We start from the raw sequence: 24,854 nt of genomic DNA, 5'->3' as shown, positions 1-24,854 counted from the left end.
CTTTCCCAGAATCAATTTAGACCATACGCATATTTGATGTCTGATTGACAACCATGTTCGAACTTGTGGTTAAAGTGTGTTAATTTGGTCGACCTTTTGCTCGACCTTGAACTTTGACCTAGGACTTTCAAAATTCTATCAGTTCCACATCTCAAAATAACAATTAATCCCTGGCGCTTTGGCAAGTGCTGGTGCACTGGAGAGCGCTGGATCTGCGAGCGTAAGTGGGCAGGAGAGCGCTGGATCTGCGAGCGTAAGTGGGCAGGAGAGCGCTGGATCTGCGAGCGTAAGTGGGCAGGAGAGCGCTGGATCTGCGAGCGTAAGTGGGCAGGAGAGCGCTGGATCTGCGAGCGTAAGTGGGCAGGAGCGCGCTGGATCTGCGAGCGTAAGTGGGCAGGAGAGCGCTGGATCTGCGAGCGTAAGTGGGCAGGAGAGCGCGGGATCTGCGAGCGTAAGTGGGCAGGAGAGCGCTGGATCTGCGAGCGTAAGTGGGCAGGAGAGCGCTGGATCTGCGAGCGTAAGTGGGCAGGAGAGCGCTGGATCTGCGAGCGTAAGTGGGCAGGAGAGCGCTGGCGCGCCATAAAGCATTGGTGCACAGTACGACGCTGTGCATAGTGTTGCTCAGTCTCTTTAGAATGCGCAGGAGAGCGTTGGTGCGCAGTAAGATGCTGCGCAGGGTGTTGCACAGTCTCCTTAGAATGCGCAGGAGGTTGCTGAAGAGCTGATGAAAGCTTCAGGACTGGAGAGTGCAGAGGCGCAGTGGAGCGCTGGCGCGCAGGAGAGTGCTGGCGCTTGTGCTCAGGAGAGCACTATCCTGTAGGAGAACGTTGGCGAGCCGGAGACCAAGGTTGCACAGGAGCGTGCTGTGGTTTTAGAGAGCAGAGTGCTAGTGCTGATGAGATGTTGGTGAGCGCTGGTGCACTGCAGGATGCGGGCGCGCTGGAGAGCGTTGGCGCGCAGCTGCATGCGTAGGTAGGGTCTCAGGATGCTGTACCGGAGACAGGAACGGTAATAGTAGGTCGGCTAGAAGGATGAACAGGAACAGTTATGTGCCTTTTGGAAGGGTAAACATCCACTGATGGAGATCGCAAATGATCTACAGAAGAGTCCAGGACCGAAGTTCGAGGACTAGCAGCAGCTTCGTCGGGAGAAGATCCAGGAACGGGCGAAGGTCGAGGGCCAGGGGACAACTGATTGATTGAAAGTTTTCTGGCATCCTGACATCTAAGGTCATTGACGCCGATAGCATTTATTATATATGAAAAATAAAAGAGAATTCAATTAAAACCATAAAAGTTAAGAAGTCATTACAATAGTTAAATAGTTTTCAAAAGACCTGCTTCTGAAATAAATCTAAAAATTCCGCTCGCATAGTAGGACACATCATATCCAAGAATCTTGGCAAGGATGAACCTGCCATCCTCACCTTGAGTCTCAAACAGATATCTATTTCTTAAGTTAGTAAAATTAGGGCATTCAGTCAACAAATGCCTCACTGTTAAAGATACTAAACAGTCCTCACTATACGGTTGGTGTTGGCCCTTCAGCAGAAACTCGTGTGTCAACCGTGTGTGACCAATACGGAGACGGCAAAGAGTCGTCTCCCATTTTCGGGGTATCATGTTATACCTCCAAGGTGATATGATATTTGTTACTTCCCTCATTTTATTGCCATCTTGACTATCCCAGTGCTGTTGCCATTTATTACAGACCAATTTCTTGATGTAAGGTAGGAAATCATTACAGGGAATGGGATACCTCCTTGGTAGCAACTCGGATGCCGCATTCTTCGCCAGTAAATCTGCCTTCTCGTTCCCACACACACCTACATGTGCTGGAACCCAACAAAATCGAACTGTTATACCTCTCCGTACAATAATAAAAAGCCATTCTAAAATCTTTAAAACTAGAGGGTTACTAGAATTAAAAACTTCTAAAGCTTGAAGAACACTCCTTGCATCACTAAAAATTGTAAAATTACCCTCCTTTTCCAAAGCTATTTTCTCAATAGCGGTTAGTATGCCATACAGTTCGGCAGTAAATATGGAAGCTGTTAGAGGAAGTGCACCTCTACAATTAAAATCATTACTATGTACTCCAAATCCAACGCCAGCATCAGATTTGGAGCCATCAGTATATATAAAAGTCGACCCCCTATGTTCTTCAACATGTTCCATAAAAAGAGACCTGGATTCTAAGTCAGTCATATTCTTCTTAACTCCAATAAAGTATTTACAAGAAGATATGTCAGGTAATTTCCATGGAGACGTTGATGATACCTTGAATGGAAGCACCTTAATTCTAATTATATCCAGATTGTTTAATAATTGTTTCACCCGAAACCCAAAAGGTTGAGGAGATTTTGGGTGCAACTCAAAGTAGGTTGAGTGCCTTACAAGGCTTGCAGTCTGAAAGGCTGAAGAATTAGGGAGTCTTTGCAATCTAAACCAATACCGAATAATAGAGGACTTTCGGTAAAGGTCTAGAGGCAATTCCCCAGCATCAACATGGAGAGTTGTGATAGGTGAGGTTCTAAAGGCTCCTGTGGACAATCTTATACTAGCATGATGTATAGAATCTAATATTTTTAACTGGCTTGGGGTTGCTGAGGAGTATATTTCACATCCATAACTAATTTTGGAAAAAATCAAGGCCTTGTATAATTTTAAAATTGTATTGCGGTCTGCCCCCCATGATGTATGGGACAATACTTTTAATGTATGGGACAATACTTTTAAAAGATTCATAGCTTCAAGACATTTAAGCTTTTAATGCTTTTAAGTGAGAAACCCATGTAAGCCTACAATCTATCAACCCTAAAAATTTAGCTTCACTTGCACATGGGATCCGTTGACCTTTGATGTATATATCCGGGTCTGGATGTACTCCCCGGATACGACAGAAATGGACAATTTTAGTTTTACTTGTCAAGAATTTAAATCCATTCATATCGGCCCAATGGATAATTTTATCAATAGAGAGTTGTATTTTTCTCTCAACGATTGCCATTCTAGTCCCAGCAAATGATATGGAGAGATCATCCACAAATAATGTTGCGAGAATATCCCAAGGAATGACTGAGGATATCCCATTAATTGCTAGTGCAAAAAGGGTTACACTCGGCACACTCCCCTGAGGAACTCCTTCTTCCTGCCATTTACTCTGTGATAGAGCTTCCCCAACTCTCACTGGGAAAACTCCGACTCACGTCTCTCTTGCTCAGAGTGGTAGTTCAGCCTCTAGCCGTCTTTGGAAGATTCTCATCATCTGAAACCAAGGGGTCGTCCACCTCCAAGCTCACGTCCAGAGCCTGGGGTAGGTCAGGGTTGTCAACAATATCACTAGATGGACCCGCCACAGGGGACCTTTTCTGTGCCTCAGCCATACGAGCTTCCCTTGGGTTTCGTCTTGGTGTCTTTAGACTCCTTACGCACAAGACATTCCTCCGCGGTCTTGGGAAGGGGGAACTTGCGAGATTTTTGAGGCACCCGAAGAAGCCTTGGCAGTAGGAGCTGAAGGCTCCTCCAAAATTGGACGCTGGTCCGGAAGAACTACCTCAATCTCTTGAGGATTGAAGGTATAGATGGTTATCTCCCTGGGCGAGCCTATGTCCAAACTCGTCCTAGGGCGGATGACGTCAGCGTGAGGTGGAGTTATGCTTTTCATCATTCTCTTCTGCCTCTTAGTCATGGTTTCCCTTGCCTTCACCGGAGTAAAGGGTATGTTGGCCGTGTAAGAGTCAGAAGATCGAGGACCTTCAACACACGATTGGGATGGAGGTGATCTGCGAGCCTTGTCCGACGTTGCTCTCCTTCTAGGATCTAGACTCCCAACAGTCGAACTCGACGAGGATTCCAAAGGAATCCTTGGGGTCTCTTTAACTGGAGCAGTCAGAGGTTGTGGCAGTGGAGGAGCCACATCCACAGACTTCTGCAGGGTGGAGAGAAAAGTATTCACCCATGCAGGAAGCTCTGCCCCTCTAGGCAAGTCCTGGGCTTCCCTTGGAGGTCTAGGAGAAGAACGTCCCCAAGGAAGATCTCTAGAAGGAGCCTTAGTCAACGCAGTAGAGTCTCTCTGTGGCAGAGGAACATGTTCCTTCAATGGACGAGAAGGATGGTCCTTATAGGAACGTCTGCGAACCTATTAGGCGGCTCCTTGAAACTCTCTGGAAACGGTATCGGTCTGCCACTGGAGGTGGTAAAAGCTGGAGGTGGAGGCGGAGGCGAAGGTGTTGGTACCTCACTTGCTCGCGGTTCAGACACATCTGCTCATGAACTGCTTGAGGAAATCTTCAATTTGCTTGCGAAATCGTGAGATTCAGGCGCATAATCGTGAATTTCACACGTCGATGGACGCGATTCACAAGCAGAAGTGCTCGCAACGGGAGCACTAGGAGCCACACTAGAAGAGGAAGGTCAAACGCCTTCCTGCTGCCGTAGAAAAGCACATATGTCCAATGAAGTCAGCAGAGAAGGCCTCCAAGTAGGAACAACCCTGAGCGTTGGAGAACGCGTCACAGAGGGATGCGTTTCCAAGCGTCGCATAAGCGAACACTTAGCTAACACTCCCCAGGCAGTGAAAGGCACTGGGGGTTTAGGCGGAAGCCTGTCATGGGATGGTCATTCTCATGATTAGATTCGGTCCGAGGTTGTTTAGGAGAAGGTTGGGTTGATGGGCTACGCGCTGATGGACTGCGCGAATGCCTACCTCTACCTCTAGACGAAGAACGTCTAGACCTTAATCGTCAACGGGAGCATCTAGCTCTCGTTCAAGAATGGCGTAAGCATTGCAATTGCCTAGCTCACGAACGTGAGCGCCGGCATCGTGAACGTGCCCTAGCGAGCGTGAATGCCACTCTCGTGAATAGGAGCGTCGTCCTCCAAACGCGAGGGCCGTTCTCATGATCTAGATCAAAGAGATCTAGAATGCCAGTGTCTGGACCTAGGTCTAGACTGTGCTCTGCGCGATCGCGAGACTTCTCGTGAAGAGGAACGCCTCTGAAGAGAGCGTTGAGACCGTAGGTCTCGTGAGCGTGAAGCTCTAGAGCATAAACGTCTTCTAGAAGAGCATTCTGATCGTGATAACCTATGATCCATCAGATCTTCCAATCATCGCAAATGGCGATCAGGAGAAGTGTCCAGAAGGGCGAGGTGATGGCGATGCTCGTCCTTAAGCACAGCTGGTGGTAGGAGCACTTGTCCCTGGGAGATCAATATCCGTACCTGGAGGGTTCCTGTAAGGAGAAACAAATGATTGGAGGTTACAGGAGGACAAGGTCCCAGGATGGCAAGAGGATTCGTCGTCAGCAGGAAGCCGTAGGAGAGGCGAACGCAAACGATCACCTTGTCCGTGCGTAGAAGGTCCAGGAGAAGGCGAAAGATGGACAGTTCCAGAGCGTGAGATGTTGACATCTCTAGAGAAGGGTCCTTCCAAGAACTGCGCTGAAGGAGACTCGGAAGTTCTTCCTTCGAAGGGTATCCCAAAATCCTTAAGGTTGGCCAAACCTGCAGAATATCTGAACGGGAGAATGGCTCCCCGTTGGCTGGAGGGGAAGTTGCTCCTCTAATGGAAGCAGCAATCCTCCTAGTACCCCGGGGTTGCCAAGGAGTTAGTCGGTCTGCGCTCCTACTCGATCTACCCACGGAAGAGAGTGAGCAAGAAGGAGCTTTTGAAAGAGATTTTGGGGTGCAGGACAGAGAAGACCGTGCTTTCCTCACCCCTGAGGGAGAAAGATAGCGCTTGGCCTTCTTTCTCCGCCGTTCAAATTTCTTCCATTGGGAGTCAGGCCACTCCCTACACTCTGCGCAGGGTGAACCGTGCTCGCAGTGATGCCTTCTGCACGAAGAACACAGAGAGTGCGGGTCGGTCTCCAGTGATAACATGAAAGTACAGCACGCGGCACTCTTGCACCCTGAACATGTTTGGATCAAGGCGATCGAAGAGAAAACATGCACACCTGAAAAGAAAAAGAATATCAAAAAGTCCAATGATAGTTTGGGGGAGAGAGAGGACACATCTGATCTCTACCTAGCCAAAAGAAAAAGTGGAGTACATCACAGCTGTGAGAGTATATATAGGGGTGGCTGGGTACCCCCTAGCCTACCTGCTCAAGTGGTTAGGCAGGGTTGCCACCTCTTATTTCAAGTCTAATGGCTACCTTCCAGGCCAAGTGGATGAGTAAAAAACAGTCCCCCTAGGACAACTCTAAATCACTATCCAATGCTCCCAGAAGAACTTTCATGACACATCAATAGCATGGGAGGATGGGCAGCCGCACAAAACCCTAAAGGTTAAGTGAAAGAAGGTGATGGTCCACAAGAATATATTTACCAGTCATGGCCGACAGCCAGGGTAGAGTTAGCCTAAGTCAAGACTGATAAAATATGCATAAGCAGGCAATAGTAAATGATTGGGTAACCCATAATCATACCACAATTGTAAAAGAATAAATCAAAATAACAAATTTGTAAGCAATTTGTATTTTTCCTAGTATACAAACCTGGAGCTATTTATAGGGGTATACTTTCAGCGTAGCTGAAAGACGAGCCACAATAATTTTAGTGAGGGATAACTACCCCATCCACTAGTTAGCGGGTGGGAGGTGGGGTAGACTGGCTACTCCGCTCACTCACACCTCTTGGCTGAGTAACCACTTTGCTCTATGGCAGGACTTCTCGGGGGACATGGTGGCGGGCCAATTTGTATAAATAGCTCCAGGTTTGTATACTAGGAAAAATACAAATTACTTACAAATTTGTTATTTGTTCTGGCGTAAATGCAAACCCTCTGCTATTTATAGGGGTGACTTACTCTTAGGAGGGAGGAAGTCCTCACCAACTGGCCAAATCAAGTGCCGATATGAGGTAATGCGCTGGTAGCAGCCTGTAGAAGCTTGTGTGTGAGGTGGAACTAAGTGTGGCTTGTCTCTAACATGGGAACTCGAGTACAAAACCTATTGTTCTTAAGACTTACCCAATACCCTCCCTCAAAAAGGTATTGGGATGTAAAAAAGTATTATTCTATGCTTATAAGTCTTACCTGCAGCGAGGTGAGGTCAGCTATGCTGAGGTTTACGGAGCTGTTTTCCCCAGAGGGGAGAAGGTGAAACGAAGAAAGGAGCCAGTCATTCTTACTCATTCACCACCTGACTAATCCGGGTAACCTCAGCCCTCAACCCTCTGCTACTTGTCCATCAAGGAGCCTGAGGTGTTTAGACTAATTGTTGTGCGACCACCACAGGATCGATGGAAAAGGTCTCCATGTTCCTGTGAGTTGCGTCTTTGCAGGTAGTGGGCGATGAAGGTCGACTGACAATACCACATGCCCACTAACATTATCTGCACCACAGAGTAGTTTCTTGAACGCCAGGGACATAGCACCCCCACTGACGTTACAAGCTCTGGGTCTTACGATGGAGGAGGGTCTAGATTGAGAGTAACCTCAACAGCCTTCCGATCCCAGAGGGGAAGGAAATCCTTGTGATCCTCTTATTGACCTTCCCCGTGCTGGTCAACAGTGCCAACACACGGGGGCGAGCTGGTGTCATTCTTTTAAGGTAACATCAAAGACTCCTCACTTGGTAAAACCCCAGTTGATGGATCTTCGATTACCGAACGCAGACTCTTTATCCGAAATGGGCTGTACTTAGGGTACAGCACACTTGCATTTTGAGTCTTGGCAATCAACTCAGGGATGTTCCATGTAAGGAAGCAATCTGCTGCCTGGCATAAAGGTTCGTAGAGAGGGGCCTTCAGGGACTGAAGGACCCGAACCATGTTCCCAGGAGGAGGTTGAGATCCGACAGAGACAAGTTATCTCAACCTTTGTATAAGTAAAGGCATTGATGGGAGAGAATCCCCTTCCACGACATCAGTCACAAAGGAACGAACACTTCGCCTGGAAGACCAACGCTGAAAAGTGTCTTGAGGTGCCTGGACATCTTTTCTGCAACTCGATGTGAAAGGCCTTTCTGAGAGAGGTGGTGTAGGACCATCCATGGCGTGAAGTCGAAGCAAAGCTACGGCTTAGGAAAGTGTTAGCATGTGGCTGCTTGGAAGATCATGTCGTGGAGGAAGATCCCTCGGAACTCCGTCGGGAGCTGTAGAAGGTCCAGGAACCATTCAGCGGGATGCCATAGTGAAGCTATAGGAGTCATTGATAAGATCTTGCTTATCCTGACTTGGCTGAGGACTTTCTCACCAGACCGGATGGGAGAAAAAGCACACCTCTAGGCTGCCTCACCAATCTTGGATAGGCTGCCTCACCAATCTTGGAATACATGTTGTTCGAGGGCCTCGTGTTCCTAGACTGGGGAACGGTCGAGCTGGAGCCTGAAATTCAGGGCCGTTGTGAGCATAATCACAGTCGGGGAACTCACAAAGTTAAGACTTTGTTGGGTACAAGATGATTCAAAGATACCAGGAGGCCACTATCTGAGTGGTCCTGTTCAGATTATCTGCAAGCACATTCCAGTACCAGGAATAATATGAGCGGAGGGGGGCAACTAGCTGTCCTCTGTCCATCTGAGGCTTCATACTGCTAGGTGGTTCTCTAAGAGAGGTGAATGCTGGTACCTTTCTGAATCAGACCAACGGACGAGGATGGAATGGTGCGGCATATGCCCCCCTCTTTTGACGCATTAAAGAGAGCATCAGATCCAGAGGGGAGACGAGGAGATAGGCCTCTTTGCAGAAGCTTTCGTCTGCCATCCACCATCCGCATTCGTCATGCGGTGAGGGGGGGATTGCATAGCAATAACCACATCTCAAGGTGATGTCGAGATGTGTAACTATTTGCACGTTCTTGCAAGGAAGGGGAACAGCCTGTCCTCCCTCCAACTGCCACCAATCTAGTGTGGTTGGCCGAATAAGACCGATAACAAACGGTAAACCAGTCAATCAGTACAGCTTATGTTATAAGGGCGAATCTCCAGAGATCGCCTTCAGGACAGGAGACTGTATGGTAATTACCGAACGCATCCAACCAACCCCAAGAAGAGATTGAGATATATCTTCAATCTATTGTTGGATGGGTAATAAGCATAAGTCTACTACGGAGTAGTAACACCGAACTGTGAGCATGACAAGCATATATGCGTAGCTCGACTTGAAGTCGTGTCCCAAACTCAGCTGGAGAACGTTGAAAACATTCGTAATGGAGATTTCTCCTTCTTAGGATGAAAACGTTCGCACTTCTCCGTCTCCGATCAGTAAACTAGCATTTATACTGAATGTTCCCTACTAGGGAACAGATATACTTATGAGAAGTTTCCAGCCAAAGCCATTGTAGGAGACTAAGACTTCCGATCGGGAGGAAAGAAAAAATGCCTTTAAGAAGGCAGAACGTAAATGCCATATGTCTGGTTACAGGAAAGTAGCCAAGTAGTGTAATGAATAACCTGGTTTCAGTAAGGGATATACCTATACAACTTAATAGAATGGAGTTCTAATTGCAAGATGTATATAGCCCTTATTGGCAGAAAGATTGCTTGCACGCATATATACTTGCCCATCTGCGCTAGCGCATGCGTAATCTCTGCTTTCAGGAAACATTTTCAACGAATCCGGTTGCGGGATTAATGTATGTGCGACGAATCTCAACAATATTGCCCAAGGAATTTTTGATCGTTGACTAGCTGTAATAATTTTTTGAATGAGAGCACACATGTTCTCAAACAAAATATACAGTTATAAAAGCTATCATTTCTCCTTGGTAGAGGAGCTAGCCAGTGTTCATACACAGAAAAAAATGTCTGGTTCCCCATGGGCGGGGTTTGAAACGTTCGTAAACGTAATGAAAAGCTGCCAACGATGTTGCTCTCGTTCTAAAACGTAAGCTAACACTGCAACTTCGGGACTAATTGTTTGAGACAATACAGTAACCCTGTAAGGGTAGAATATAGAGTTTCAGAAGTCTATCGTGTAAAACGGTAAGTCGTTGTACCTGAGGTACAATGATGGGAGCGGTTGACTTAATGAAATTGTAGAACCCGAGTCCATAACAATAAACTTGTGGTTTTGTCTTGAATAGAACGCATGCTTTGGGAAGGCTTACGGCCTTTATGAAGTTTTAACAACACCCGTTGAAGTTCTGTAAAACTTCTCAGGAACGAGTCTCCCGAAAAGGGTGAAGTCTTGTATGTGGGGGTTTGCTTCAAGAAGACCAGACATAATTGCCATCGACCTCTTACCCGAAGGAGTTGCCATCGAATGCTTTCTCGCTAGCGAGAAAACTACCGTCTAATTCAGGCAAGGCCTGCCAGGGGAAATGAACTGGAATGTAAAGAATTTTTCATTCCCGCTAATTTCCGTCTGCTAACCCAACCACTCGAAGTGGGAGGGTGGAGGGAAGATGACGGTGGGTCGTCTGAAAACGAAAGGAACGACGGTGCTGGCGAAACCAGCCTAGCTGCCATAGTAATCAGCTGGGAGTGTAGAGTGACGTATTAAGTCACACTTTTGGAAGACCCATCCCGTAAGGAGGGGGGGAGGTCGACCATAGAGTTTTCAGAAAAACCTCTAAATCGCGGGAACCGAGAGATTTGGGGCGACGAGAACCTAGGGGTTCAAAATCTATTTCATGAATTCCTTTCCCACGACCTTAAGGGATGTTGTAACGAGAACCCACAGGAACTCTGTCCCTGATTCTTGATGGAATCTTCAGGAATCGTGTTGCGTGAACCCACCGGGGTTCACAAGAGCAGAACCCAAAGGAACTGTGTCATAGTTACCTGTAGGGAGACGGAAACCCCTGGGCAGAAGGCTTCCCTCAGGGTTTTGGAACCTCGGCAGGTTTCTGTAGCGCTAATTGCGCTCGCAAAGACTTGCGCGACGAGAGTCAAAAGATTCTCTGTCATAAGAGTGAAACTCTTGATGACGATGGTTGCGCACGTATTGTTGGTCACGCTCGAAGCGCTAATTGCGTGCTCGTGAACACTTGCGCAACGAGAGTCGGAAGACTCTCTGTCATAAGAGTAAAACTCTTGATAGGGATAGTCAGGCGCGTAGAGTTGGTCACATGCGTAGTGCTAATTGCGTGGGCACGAACACTTGCGCAACGAGAGTCGGAAGACTCTCCGTCATGAGAAAAAAACTCTTGATGACGATGGTCGCGCTAATTGCGCGCGCGAACACTTTGCGTGACGAGAGTCGGAAGACTCTGTCATTAGAGTAAAACTCTTGATGGCAATTGTCACACGCATAATGTTGGCCGCGCGCACCTATATGGTTAGGCACATGTGAGCACTTCGCGCGACGAGAGTAAAACTCTTGATGACGCTTGTCATGCTCATAATTTTGGTCGCGCCCGTAGTGCCGATAGTGCGCGCACGCGAACACTTCGCGCCACGAGAGTCCGAAAACTCTCTGTCATCAGAGTAAAACTCTTGATGACAATTGTCATGCACGTAGTTTTGGTTAAACGCATTGAGATGGTCACGCGCGTAGCGCCGATAACGCACGCGCGCAAACACATGACGAGAGTCCAAAGACTCTGTCATAAGAGTAAAACTCTTGGTGACTTGTTTCACAAAACCAGAAGGTTCAGCGTGATCGCGTGAGCCGCTAGAGGTCGTGTTGCGAGACCCCGAAGGTTCAGAGCGACAGCAAACCTAAGTTTCTCTGTCACGAGATACCGAAGTGTAAGTTTCTCTGTCACGAGATACCGAAGTGTCAGTATGACTAAAGGCACGAGAGCCCAAGGGTTCAGCAACCTGTGTTGCGAGACCCCGAAGGGATAGCGCAACGGGAAACCAAAGTTTCCTTGTCACGAGACCTCGAAGGGTCAGCATGACTGATGGTGCGAGAGCCCGAAGGATCAGCGTAACCATCGTTACGAGAGCCCGAAGGCTCAGCGTAACTGAAACTCATAGATTCCAAGTCGTGTGGACTCGAAAGTCCAGCGTGACGGAGGCCCGAAGGACTCCAAAGGTTATGAGAACCGGCGGGATCAACATGACGAGAGCCCGAAGGCCATCGGTCTTCTTTCTGCATCGCTGCTATCTGTAGAAAAGAAAATAAAAGTTGTGATGAATTACAATTCATAACTCCGCTGCATAACATGAATTATTCGGGAATAAGTTACCTTCCTTGTAAGAGAATTCCTTGAAAGGGAGCTGAACTGTTAAAACTTTAACTCAAGTAATGAAACAAATACACGGGATTGTTGAGGACCTGCCGACCACCCACGCAGGGGAGGGCGTCAAGGTAGGGGAGGAGTAGTATCAAAACAATGACAGCTTTCCGCCGGATACGTTGTCAACAGTGATTAAAGTTACAAGTATTTAACAACATAATAGTATATTTCCATTTATATATATTTACACGCATATACTGTATATGTATAAGATAAATGAAAACACACAAGAAAAAAAAACTGAAACAGAAAAATAATCAAGGCAAGTCTTTGCGAGAGAGAAAGGCAGCATGTCCATTCTCTACCGAGCCAAAAAGTAGAGGTTACTCAGCCGAGAGGTGTGAGTGAGAGTAGCCAGTCTAACCCCCCCCCACTAACTAGCAGATGGGGTTGTTATCCCTCACTAAAATCATCATGGCTCGTCTTTCAGCTACGCCAAAAGTATCCCTATAAATAGCGGAGGGTTTGTATTTACGCCGGAACAAACACATTCTTACAATACTATAACAAAATAAATTAGCATTTCTGAGTGATGTGGGTACACAAGTCGTCGGCGCTAACCATGCGCCAGCCACAGGCCCATCGTAAAAATATTGGAGTGGAGACGCAAATTTCTCCAACACAGAAGGAAATGGTACTCAACTTCGTCGATGAGGAAGCAGCAGAAGCATCCATGGTCACAAAATCACTAAAAAATGCTATGGAAACACACGGAAAAACTCCAAGTAACCTTCAAGCTGGCGCTGCAGGAAGAAATGGAGATCCAGGAAATGTGTTTGTAGTAGCACACTGGGATCAGAAATTGTAATGGCTCTCTTGCCCACGTATCCAATCCTATCCCGTATCCTTCGAGACAAGGTTAACTATTTGGGGGAAGGATACCTGTGGCTTGTTTTAAGCACATCCCTGTTGCATACACGATATCTCTCGGAATATTCGCTCCAAGGGACAGAACCCCTGTGATACTTCTTACGTAAAATTCTCTGGTGTATCACTCGCAGAAATATCCCAAGTAGAGAGCTGTCTATGAGGAACTTCCTTCAGGACAACATGGCTCAAGCCCAAAAATATCTATGCACTACACCAGAGGACATAACAGGACTCGATCAATTTTTTAAATGAAAAAAGCAAACCATTCATGAGATAATTCTTTGGGATTAACTTTACAGCAACAGATGGAAAATCCTGTTGGATGATTTTTCCAAATGGTCATTCAATTAAACCAAAACAATTTGTTATTGTAACACTTTCTTAACTTGTTTTCAGTATATGTTATCCTAATACATATTAGCGTGTGTGGTAAACTCACCACCCCATTTCAGACCTCAAAATATGACAAATTCAGAGATAATTTGTATTTTTCCTAACTATACAAACCTTAGCTATTTAATATGGGTAATTACTTTCGGCGTAGCTGAAAGGACGAGCCATTAGAATTTTAACGAGGGTTTACTACCCCACCGCTAGTTAGAGGGGGGGTAGGGAGGGTAGCTTGCTACCCTCCCATCTCACACACCTGTGTGGTAAGTTTACTTTGCTTAGAGGTAGGACTTCATGGGGGACAGGGCTGGCGGGCAAGTTTGATTAAATAGCTAAGGTTTGTATAGTTAGGAAAAATACAAATTATCTCCGAATTTGTCATTTGTTCCATAACTGAAATACAAACCACGCTATTTAATATGGGTGACTCAAAATTTAGGAAGGGTGGAATAAGTCCCAGCCATACTGGCTTTTGGCTTTTGCCCAAGGACTCATTATCTGAGTGTGTCAGCACTCAACAATAAAGAGTCCCTGCACCTCACTTGCCCCTTGCTATGCAATGGCTGCGGCCTACATAAGCTGTGTGTGAAGGAATATGTGTGACTCGTCCTAGGAAGTTGACCTGAAGTTCTTTAGATGGAAACTTTAGCCTAGGACTCTCCCAGTACCACCTCGTCAGGGTATGGGGACGTGACGGTATTAACTTAATACTAGGAACACAAGGGAACATGGCTTACCTGCAGTGGTTTGAAGTCAGCTGTGCAGAGAACCCATCATGCTACTTTCCCCAAGAGAGGGGAGGATGAAGAAAAGAATAAGGGCCAGACATACCTTTTCTTTCATGGACTAAAACCGGATAACAATGCCCTCAACCCTCTGCTACTAGTCCATTAAGGAGCCTGAGGTTTAAACCAGCTGTTAAGGAGCCTGAGGTTTAAACCAGCTGTTGTGCAGCCACCACAGGGCCGATAGAGAACGTATCGAGCCTCCTGTGGGTCACGTCTTGCAGGCAGTGGGCTGTGAAGGTCGTTTGACGCTTCCATACCCCTGCTTGTAGAACCTGCGTCACTGAGAAGTTCTTTTTGAAGGCCAGGGACATAGCTACACCCCTGACATCATGAGCTCTAGGGCGACGTGGAGGAGGAGGGTCAGGATTCAGGGACAGATGGATTGTCTTTCGAATCCATGCTGAGATGGTGTTCTTGGTAACCCTCCTCTTCGACCTCCCTGTGCTAACAAACAATGTCTGCACTTGGGGACGAACTGCAGCTGTTCTTTTCAGATATAGCCTCAGACTCCTTACAGGGCACAGGAGATGGCCTGGGTCATCTGTTACGGAACGAAGACTCGAAATCCGGAAGGATTCGAACCGAGGGTCCGCCACTCCCGGATTCTGTCTTAGCAATAAACTCAGGGACGAAGTTGAATGTTACCTCCCCCCATCCCCTTGAATGGGCGATGCCATACGAGAGACCATGAAGTTCACTAACTCGCTTGGCTGACACCAAAGCTAGTAGGAACACTGTCTTCCAAGTCAGGTGGCGATCTGAAGCCTGGCGTAATGGTTCGTAGGGAGGTCTCTTAAGAGACCTGAGAACTCGAACCACGTTCCATGGAGAAGGTCTCACTTCCGACTGAGGGCAGGTAAGTTCATAACTGCGTATGAGTAGGGAAAGTTCCAGCGAAGAAGAAATGTCCACTCCTTTGAGCCTGAAGGCTAGACTTTAAGGCTGAGCGATAGCCTTTCACTGCCGAGACTGAAAGGCGCATTTCTTCTCGCAAGTACACGAAGAACTCCGCTATTGCTGGAATAGTGGCATCGAGTGGAGAGATATCCCTTCCACGACACCAACCACAGAAAACTCTCCACTTTGCCTGGTAGACCCCTGCGGATGACTTTCGCAGGTGTCCAGACCTTGTTGCAAAAATCCTCTCTCTGCGAGGAGATGCTGGATAGTCTCCAGACGTGAAGCCGAAGTGAAGCTACGGCTTTGTGAAAGATGTTGGCGTGTGGTTGTATGAGTAGCTCATGTCGCAGAGGGAGTTCTCTTGAAGGCTCCGTAAGGAGCTGCAGAAGGTCCGGAAACCATTCCGCGTGATGCCACAGCGGAGCTATGAGGGTCATCGAGAGATTGACCGATATTCTGGTCTTGTTGAGTACCCTCCTTTCATCAGACAGAACGGGGGAAAGGCGTATACGTCGATGTTGTCCCAACGTTGTTGGAAAGCATCTTGCCAGAGAGCCTTGGGATCCGGGACTGGGGAGCAGTACAGCGGCAGTTTGAAGTTCACCGCTGTCACGAACAGATCCACAGTCAGGGAACCCCACAAAGTCAGGACTTTGTTGGCTACTTGACGATCCAAAGACCACTCGGTACTCACTATCTGAGATGCTCTGCTCAGACTGTCTGCGAGCATATTCATTTTGCCCGGAATGAAGCGAGCCGATAGTGGAATCGAGTGGACTTTGGTCCATCTCAGTATCTCTACTGCAAGATGGGATAGCTGTTCTGAAAAGGTACCTCCCTGCTTGTTGATGTAAGCCACTACTGTGGTGTTGTCGCTCATCACCACCACAGAGTGACCCGCCAGGTGCTGTTGGAACTGTTGAAGGGCCAGAAAAACGGCCTTCATTTCTAGCAGATTTATATGGAGGCACTTTTCTGATTCTGACCACAGGCCTGAGGTCCTGTGGTTCAGAACGTGGGCCCCCCACCCTTTCTTTGAGGCGTCCGAAAACAGCATCAAATCCGGGGGGCAAACGAGAAGATCCACTCCCTTTCGTAGGTTCTCGTCTGCCACCCACCACTGAAGGTGGAATCGTGTCCTTGACTCCACCGAGACTTGAGTTGCCATTGCAGAGATCTCATTCTGAGACGACCGTTGGGAACTAGACGGGCCAAGGATGAGAGATGGCCGAGAAAACGTAACCACGACTGGGCTGGGAATTCGTCTCGTCTGAGGAAAGGACTTGCGACCTTCCTCAGCCTTGCTATCCTGTCGTCAGATGGGAAGGCTTTGTGGTGATTGGTGTCCAATATCATGCCTAGATATACCAGTCTTTGGGTAGGAAGCAGAGAAGACTTCTCGAGATTTACCATGATCCCTAAATCTTGGCAAATCCCCAGAAGTTTGTCTCGGTGTCGAAGAAGGGTTGACTCCGAGTCTGCTAGGATCAGCCAGTCGAACAGATAACGGAGGAGACGGATGCCGATCCTGTGTGACCACGAAGATATCAGGGTGAACACTCTGGTGAAAACCTGAGGTGCTGTGGCGAGACCGAAACAAGGGACTTTGAACTGGTAGATGTTGTCTGGGCTGAATCTTAAGTACTTCCTTGAAGACGGATGGATTGGGATCTGGAAGTACGCGAGTCTGACCGTGTCTGCCGTCTCCATGCTGAACGGGGTCTGCTTGACAAACCTGTTCAGAGCCGAGAGGTCGATGACTGGTCTCCAGCCTCCAGACGCCTTCTTTACAAGAAAGAGTCGACTGAAGAAGCCTGGGGACCCGTCGACGACCTCTTGGAGAGCGCCCTTCTTCAACATGGTCTCGACTTCTGCCCGAAGGGCTTGCCCTCTTGACGATCCCATGGCAAGAGAGCTCAACGACACTGGATTCGCTGTCAGGGGAGGTAGAGATGTTATGAACGGGACGCGATATCCTTGGTTGATCACGGAGATCGTCCAGGAATCGGCCCCGAGTTGCTGCTACCTGTCTGCGCAACTTTGAAGGCATCCCCCCGCTGGTGGACGTGCAGGGGGATTGCCAATCCTAGCGTTTGCGGCCTCAGCCACTCCCCCTAGGATTTTTGCCTCCCCTGGAAGACTTTTTGCCTTTCTTGTCTTTGACAGGAAAGGGCTGCTTGGACACCGTTGCCTTTGCTGCTACTGCCGGTTTTGTCGTCTTTGTAGGGCGAGGTTGTTGAGGTGCTGGAGGTTTATAGGGCTTTGAAGTTAAAGCCCTAAGGAGGAGGGAGTCCTGGTTGGACTTCCTCCACCTCTCAGCCGCTTGCTCTACATCTTTCGGCTCAAACAGACTACTCCCCAAAAGGAAGGAATGTCTGAGCCTACTGACCTCGGTGTTGGGGACCTTCGAGTTAAATCTTTCAGACACTACATCTCAGCGTTTCAGGATAGAATTAGCCCACAAGTTCGAGACTTGGTGGGCTAGAAACTCGATGGTACGAGTGCCTGAAAGAAGGAAGGTCTCCAAGGCCTTCCTGGTATTCTCCTTAGACAAGTCTTCAGATCGTATAAGGATGCCAAGAGACCCTAGCCAGATATCCAGCCCCGAAGTTGCCTGCATGGCACACTTCGCTACCTTCTCCTGGCTAAGGATCTCCGAGGCCGAGAACGACACTGGCCGGTTGGAGTGTCTCTCAAGAGGGACTCCCCTGGAGAGCTCTTCCACCGAGTGATGGAGGGGAAGAGCTAAACAGGACTCCTCCATGTTCCCAAAGTACCTCCTCTGGTGGACACGAGGAGGTGGGAGGAGTTTGTTTCCGGCACTGGAACGGCTGGAGGAGGCAAGCTCGGAGAGCTGGCTCTCGACCTTATCTCTGGCACTCTCAATCCCCTGGCACCAAGGCAAAGCCACGCTGGCTTTAGGGGCTTCTGGGTACCAAAGACTCGGTCCAGAACCGTGTCCTTGCCCTCTCGAGGAGGAATCTCTGGATCCGCAAATCCGTTAAGGTTCAGAACTTGCCAGAAGGCATGCTCCGACTCTTGCGGCTCTCCTCCTGATGGACTAGCAGCAAGGTCTCCAGTCCCCAAAGGCTCTTCTTGGGGGGCTCGTGTATGTTCTCTGCGGGCTTAGCTGGCTCTGGTCTGATCCTCGAAGAAGATTTCGAAATTGTCTTGGAGTCCTTCGACTCCCTCCTGGGAGGGATGCAGGATTCCAACAAAGATGGTGGGGGGCTCTTCTCCACTTCCACCCGGGAAGACTTCTCAGCGCGAGGTGGGGTTTCTCCCATTGGTGCGATGGGAGAACGCCTCACCTCACGTGAATCCCCTGAGGTCCCTGAGGACGGAAAATCCTTGTCCACAGGGGAGGGAGCCTTCCTCAAAGACTTCCGAGGAGCCAGTGTCGCCATAGGAGAAGTTACCACGTCGTCCACTCCTCTCTTCCTCTTCATGGGGGGCCGAGATTGTTGCTGATTTGAGTCCTAGTTCAGAAAAAGCGGGCTTGAAAGCCTGCGCAACCGCTCTGATCAAGGGCCCAAACCAGGGCTGCTGACTGACAGCAGCGCTGTCAGAGACACCCTCTGGAGGGAAGGGGATCGTAAGATCCCTAGGAGTGGAAACTACAACAGGGTCTGCCTGAAAAGAAGCTGGAAGAAATGTTCCTGGACCTGTCCGGAAATTTCCCTCCCTCTGTTGAGCGCGCTGTCCTGCGCTTACGGGGGGGGGGGGGGGGGGGGGGGGGGGGGAACGCGATGAGGACGACCTGTTCACGCGTTGTCCTGCAGGCTCTCATGTAGGAACGTGCTGTGAATCGCGCTGGCGTTCGCGCGATAGGTTATTGCCTGGATCGGGCGGGGGCGTTGACGCGTGGGAGAGTGCGCGTGTTGACGCGTGGGAGAGGGCGCGCGTTGACGCGTGGGCGAGCGGTGGCGCGCAGGAGAAGGAGCTAGTGGGCGCGAAGGTGAAGGGGCGCGTTGGCGCGCAGGTGCGCGTTCCGGAGACCTCAGACGGTGTGTAGCCACAGGATCCCGAAGGGCCTTGTAAGGGCGAAGCCATTGGGCGTGTGCGCGCAGGGGAAATATCCCTAGCGCAGGCGCACAGGAGGGCGCTCATCTCGAACCGTGGTTCTAGCAGTGGGCGCGCGATGGAGACTGCGGGCGATGGCGTGTAGGCGAGGGATGGCGAGCAAGTGAGATCCGGTGGAGCGTCGGCGATCGGTGGTGTGGTGGAGTGTGCTGGCGAGCAGGGGAGGAAGAAGTCTTCCCTCTGGAGCCCAGATCCGAAGATCGTGGGGGAGCGCTGGCGAGCAGGAGAGCGCTGGCGCACAGGAGATCGCTGACGAATAGGAGAGCGCTGATGAGCAGGAGACCGAAGGCGTGCATGGTGCGCATCAGGCTGAGGGCGCGCAGTGGTGCGCTGGCGAGCAGGAGATCGTGGCCGCGTTGTCTCTGGAACTGCCGGGCGAGCAGGAGAACGTGGGCGTACAGGAGATTGTGGGCGTGCAGGTAAGCGCTGGCGAGACGAGTCTGCAACTGGAGAGCGCTTGCGTGCAGTAGCGCACTGGCGCGCAGGAGAACGTTGGCGCACAGGGGATACCTGGCGCTTAAGGGACTTAAACACAATGTGTGAAAGCCCCTTTTGCCTCGAAGGGACCGGTGCCCGTTGGATAACGGGATGGGTGGGCGCCCACAGCGCACTTGCAGCCAGGAAGGGCGACGGCAGGTCAGCAGGTCTGGCAGGAGAAGGAGATCGCGAACGATCTGTGGAGAGGTCCAGGTCCAAAGAAGTAGCAGGAACGGTCGGTGAAGGACGAGGTTCCTCTGCGGGGGAATGCGAGGATGAAGATCCGAAGAGGCGCCTCCTAACACCCTTGTGAGGAGAAGGTAGACCTTGGCGACGAAGAGGAAGGCGAGCCTTACGTCTTATACGTCCTCTGGGAGCAGCAGGCAAACCATCGGCAATCCTCCGAAGAGGAGTCTCTGTCAGTGAACTACCGGGCGAGGGGGGGGGGAATCACCCGCAGGAGAGACCGTTGGACTTAGTTCCTCCCTCGAAAGATGTTCGGAGGTGGGAGCTAAGCCTTCAGCTACAACTGGAGCAGGGGTTTAAACACTCTCATTGGAAGCCTCTGCCACAACAGCCTCAACAATAGACAGAGGGTCAACCTCTGCTACCGCCGGTGACTGTTTGACAGCTGCTCCCAACCTGATCATGTCAAACAGGGCTTCCTTGGAGGGCGAGCCCTGAAGCCCCAAGGAAGCCCAAAGCTGTAAAAGATCATCATAATTCACATTCACAGGAGAAATAATTAAATCCTCCCCCGGGGGGAAGAGGAAGAGCTGCCTCGCTATGGGAGGCAACTCCCTCTCCCAAACCCCGAGATCGGTCAACAACAATACGGCCTCTCGCGAGAAGCCGATCGAGTGGGAGCTTCGGAGGAGGTTTGGGCCACGGAAGAAGAGCCCTTAGGATTTTCCTAAGAGAAATATCCCGTTTGGACTTCTTCTTCCGGCGCCGGGAAAACCTCTCCCACTGGGAGGTAGACCACTCCCTACATTCAATACATACATTACCACTATCACACCGTTGACCCCTACAATAAGGGCATAAGGTGTGCGGGTCGGTGTCTATTGACAACATGAAGGTCCCACAAGGGCAGTCAGGGAACCCAGGGCACTTCCGCATTGTAGAGGCCAACTTCACAACACTTTAAAAAAAGAAAAAGCAAAAAGCACATATTAATAATGGCTGCCGTGTAGGCGAGGGTGACAACGGACACATCCGTCTAGCACCCGAGCCGATAGCAAAGTGAACTTACCACACAGGTGTGTGAGGGGGGAGGGTAGCAAGCTACCCTCCCTACCCCCCAACTAGCGGTGGGGTAGTAACCCTCGTTAAAATTCTAATGGCTCGGCCTTTCAGCTACGCCGAAAGTAATTACCCATATTAAATAGCGTGGTTTGTATTTCAGTTACGGAACAAAGCAGTGTTAGCACAGGAAGTTTTGCCAAAGCACTGCGGTGACTTGGTAAGGTCGGTGATTATTGTATTGTGGTTACTAGGTGGAGCAGACATAATTTGTGGATTTACACCATTTTCGGATATATCTGTTACCTAGACCCCATGAATTTCAAACTCAGACTGTATGTGATTTTAAATACAAATATATAAAGCATTACCATTTATATTTAAATAAAAGTAAATCAGAATTGTTTAGGAATTATAGAACCCTCATTGCTACCTGCCAATCTATTTACTGATCACATCATTATATTTTTTCTTCCAGGAACCAGATGGATCGAGTGTCTCTCGTACAATTCTGAAAATGCCTTCATATTATCCTGGTGAGCACAGAGTGTCAGAGAAAGATATCTTCAACATTGTCATGGCTGATGTATCTGGATCAATGAGTAGTTCTTGGAAGTCCATTAAAGATTACTGGAACTGCAATGTAGCACCAAACCTGGTTGGAAAAACTAGAATATTTACTTTTAGTACTTCTGTAAAATTTAGAAGGGATGAGCCTTATTTTGCTGCTGGTGACTTCAGTGGTGGGAGTACAGAACTTAGTGGAGCTTTACAAACCATTTTAAGTCAAATTTACACATGTACCCAGAAGTTTGTTAATATCTTTATTATCACAGATGGAGACCATAATTGTTCCTCAGTTACTCCCGCTAGTGTTATTGAACTAATGGAAGCGCAAAGTTCCAAAATTTGTAATGTGTTCTTGCTAGGAGTTGGTGATGATTTCCCCGTTCAGTACAGCATTGATATTCGCTCACGTCTCCACAACGGCAGTTCAAACCTTCCGTCAATATACTGGGCCAAACTAACAGAGGATATAAAAGAACAGATGGAAGAAATTGGGAATAAATTACCCAAAACTGCTTTCCTCCCAATAAATTTGAATACTCCAGGATATCAGATGCCTGGGTTAAAACCAAAACACGCATTCCACATAGGAGAGTTTGTTTATTTCCCTGATGAATTAACAAATGAAGAGTTTGAAATGAAATCAGGTGAGGAGACTTTTACTATAAAGGTAGAACCTAAACAAATTGATGTTGAAACATTACTTGATGTTTTCCGTCAGTGGAACACATGCATAATTCAGCTTAAATATAAGAAAGAACGTATACCTGAGAATGTTATACCCTTAATGGAGAACTTTTATGAAACTCTAACAAAAAGACCAAAGTCAACTCCAGGTAAATCTATAAGAGAAAGGATGCAAGCACATGGCAAGGCAACAGATATGGAATTTAGGACTCTTATCAATAAAATAAAAGAAATTTTGACACGAGAGAAATTTGAAAATCAGATAGAGTTGGCAGAAAACATTTTGCGCACGTCGGTGACTCGATCCAAATATGAAGTGAAAGCCCTGCAACTAAAAGGTCATACTGATAAAGAATTTGAAGATGATTGTGAGGAATTTTTGAAGATTTACGAAGCAAATAAGGAAAATATATTAAAATTACCGATACAACATGATCATCTCTGTCGAACCACTCTTCAGTCTACCTTAACTGATCTTCAAGATGAGGATTTCCCAGAGTTACTGAAAAAAGAGAAGTTTGAGTTTCTGAAATCATTTACAATTTCTGGTATTCCAATATATGCTCCAACCAGAGATTCAGTTACATTGAACCCATGGTCATATAGGATTCAAAGAATTCTAAAGAATCCTTATACAACTATGAGTCAAGTTGCTATGGAAAACATGGCCCAACCCTCTGCTGACAAAGTCAACAAGGAAGTACAAGCAAAAAAGGATGATGACAGTACTAATTTTAATGCAATAGTTCCAGTTTTTCCACCAAACATTGCCAAAACAATGACACCAATAATTCGAACCAAAATCTATGCTATGTGTGTGACTTTTGCCACACTGAAAAATCCCCATATAATAGATTTCAACATACATATGGCTACCCTGGCTGTTACGTGGGTTCGATTTCTATTTGAAAATCCTACTATCCCAAGGTCAGAGTATGTGAAAACTCAAATGGAAAGTATTGAAGCCACTGCTCAATGCTACATGGATAGACCAAGTTATGCCAATTATGTAGAAATGTTAAAAAGCCAACCTGAATTGGCACTAATGACAGAAAGCACTGTAAGGCTTCATGACAAGACCATTAAATGTGAAACTATAATAAAACCTATGTTCATCCTAAACTTGATGCAGCTTTCAGATCATAAACTAGATATGACTCTAGTTACAAAGATAATGAAGCTGATATTGGTAGAATATACTGGACGTTGTCTTTCCCATTACAAGTCGGAAGGAAATGAAGAAACCCCATACACTGACTTTTTTACTCGTTCTCGTGAAGACCAAGAAACAAAAAAGCAATTTATTCAGGACTATGCTAAAAATGCTAAGGCTGAAATATTGAGTTCAGGTCGTGATATCCTTATAGAAAGCTTCTATACTTTTGAAGATGTAAGAAAACCTGCCCTCAAAGTGGCCAAACAACACTTAGAATCAATGAAAGAAAAAATGACTGCCAACTTAACAATAGAAGTAAATGTAGAAAAGGTAAAATTGCTGAGAAATGTTACATCAGCTGGTGATGTGTCGTGGGAGACACTAGAAACATATGCCCGACATATAGGACTTCAGGATGAAGTAGTTAGCCAACTTTTTAGTTATGAAAGCATGTTTGTGTACACAGCACATGCGTTAAGGTATAGATCATCAAGAGACCGGCTTGCTATCAAAGTGGAGGACTTTGATACTTATAAAAATTTTGTAACAGATGAAGTAAGAAAGGAAAATTTGAATATAGTCTCAAAACAGTTATTATCCTCTCTTACATCAGTCATAGAAGATGAGTGGCTGAAGGAATACCTTGACATTCACACTGAAGTTGTTGAACCCATGACACCTCAGCAAATAGTATATCATGCACAGCAGCTAGGGGTAGATGTAACGGAAGAAACTTTTCACAAAGTATACAAAAGATATCGCCCAAAATTAGGTCTCTTGGGTAATGCTTGTCAGACGAAAAAGTGTCCTTATTATCTCCTACCAAATGAAAATTACAATCAGCACGCTTCTGTCGAACGCTTAAAAGGGAGAACACCCTTCATTCATGGATTGCATCAAACCATTCATAAGTTCCATAATCATGACTTTCCCACAATCTTGAAAGAAATATCATCTGGTGAACATACTAGAAAAAAGGAACCCTTCGCATCGGAATGTGTTGTACAATGGGAATCTGGTATAAAAAAACTGGTAAGTATATATTCTGAGCAAGAGAAATCAAGCACTTCTTCATAACCTTAATTACAGCAAAATACTATTTACTTTAATGGTAAACTTTGAAAAGAAAATAGTTTTTTTTTAAATACAGTATTCGGTATATTCAAAAATAGATTCAGAACAGTAGTTTTTGTAGAAATGTCACATCACCACTGCATACTGTATATCTCATGTAGAGTACTGTAAATAAACATAAATGTAAGAGATTATAATGGTATTTTTCCATCAAAATTCAAAGTTGTACTTTTTGTTTTTCTTGATGTAAGTTATAAAATGTTTGTAACACAGGTATCCTTTTTCATTGCATAACCCCCTTGTTTCTTCATCTATGAATTGCGTAAAATTTTCAATTGTATTTCTAAGGAGACTTTAGATACTTTTACAATTAAACTACAGCCAACCTCTTGTCTTTGCAGAGGTTAAGTAATAGATACCAGTGAATAGCAAAAAACCACCTAATATTGGTGCCCTAAGGTGAGTCAACTCATATCCAACCCCCT

General features: G+C 47.3%; 1 protein-coding gene across 2 annotated transcripts in view; it reads left to right on the top strand.

The window, feature by feature from the left end:
- LOC137618214 (uncharacterized) overlaps nucleotides 1-24,643 on the top strand; it is a 46,579-nt gene extending 21,936 nt beyond the window's left edge. For both annotated transcript variants that reach the window (XM_068348331.1, XM_068348330.1), the window contains one exon: nucleotides 21,364-24,643. In XM_068348331.1, coding sequence (XP_068204432.1) covers nucleotides 21,364-24,372 — 3,009 coding nt within the window. In that variant the 3' untranslated portion in view covers nucleotides 24,373-24,643. The remainder of the gene's footprint in view (nucleotides 1-21,363) is intronic.
- Nucleotides 24,644-24,854: the final 211 nt, after the last annotated feature.

The sequence above is a fragment of the Palaemon carinicauda genome, chromosome 24, assembly GCF_036898095.1.
Source record: "Palaemon carinicauda isolate YSFRI2023 chromosome 24, ASM3689809v2, whole genome shotgun sequence".
Lineage (NCBI taxonomy): Eukaryota > Metazoa > Arthropoda > Malacostraca > Decapoda > Palaemonidae > Palaemon > Palaemon carinicauda.
The sequence above is the reverse complement of the archived record's forward strand: the minus strand, read 5'-3'. Positions and strand labels throughout refer to the sequence as shown.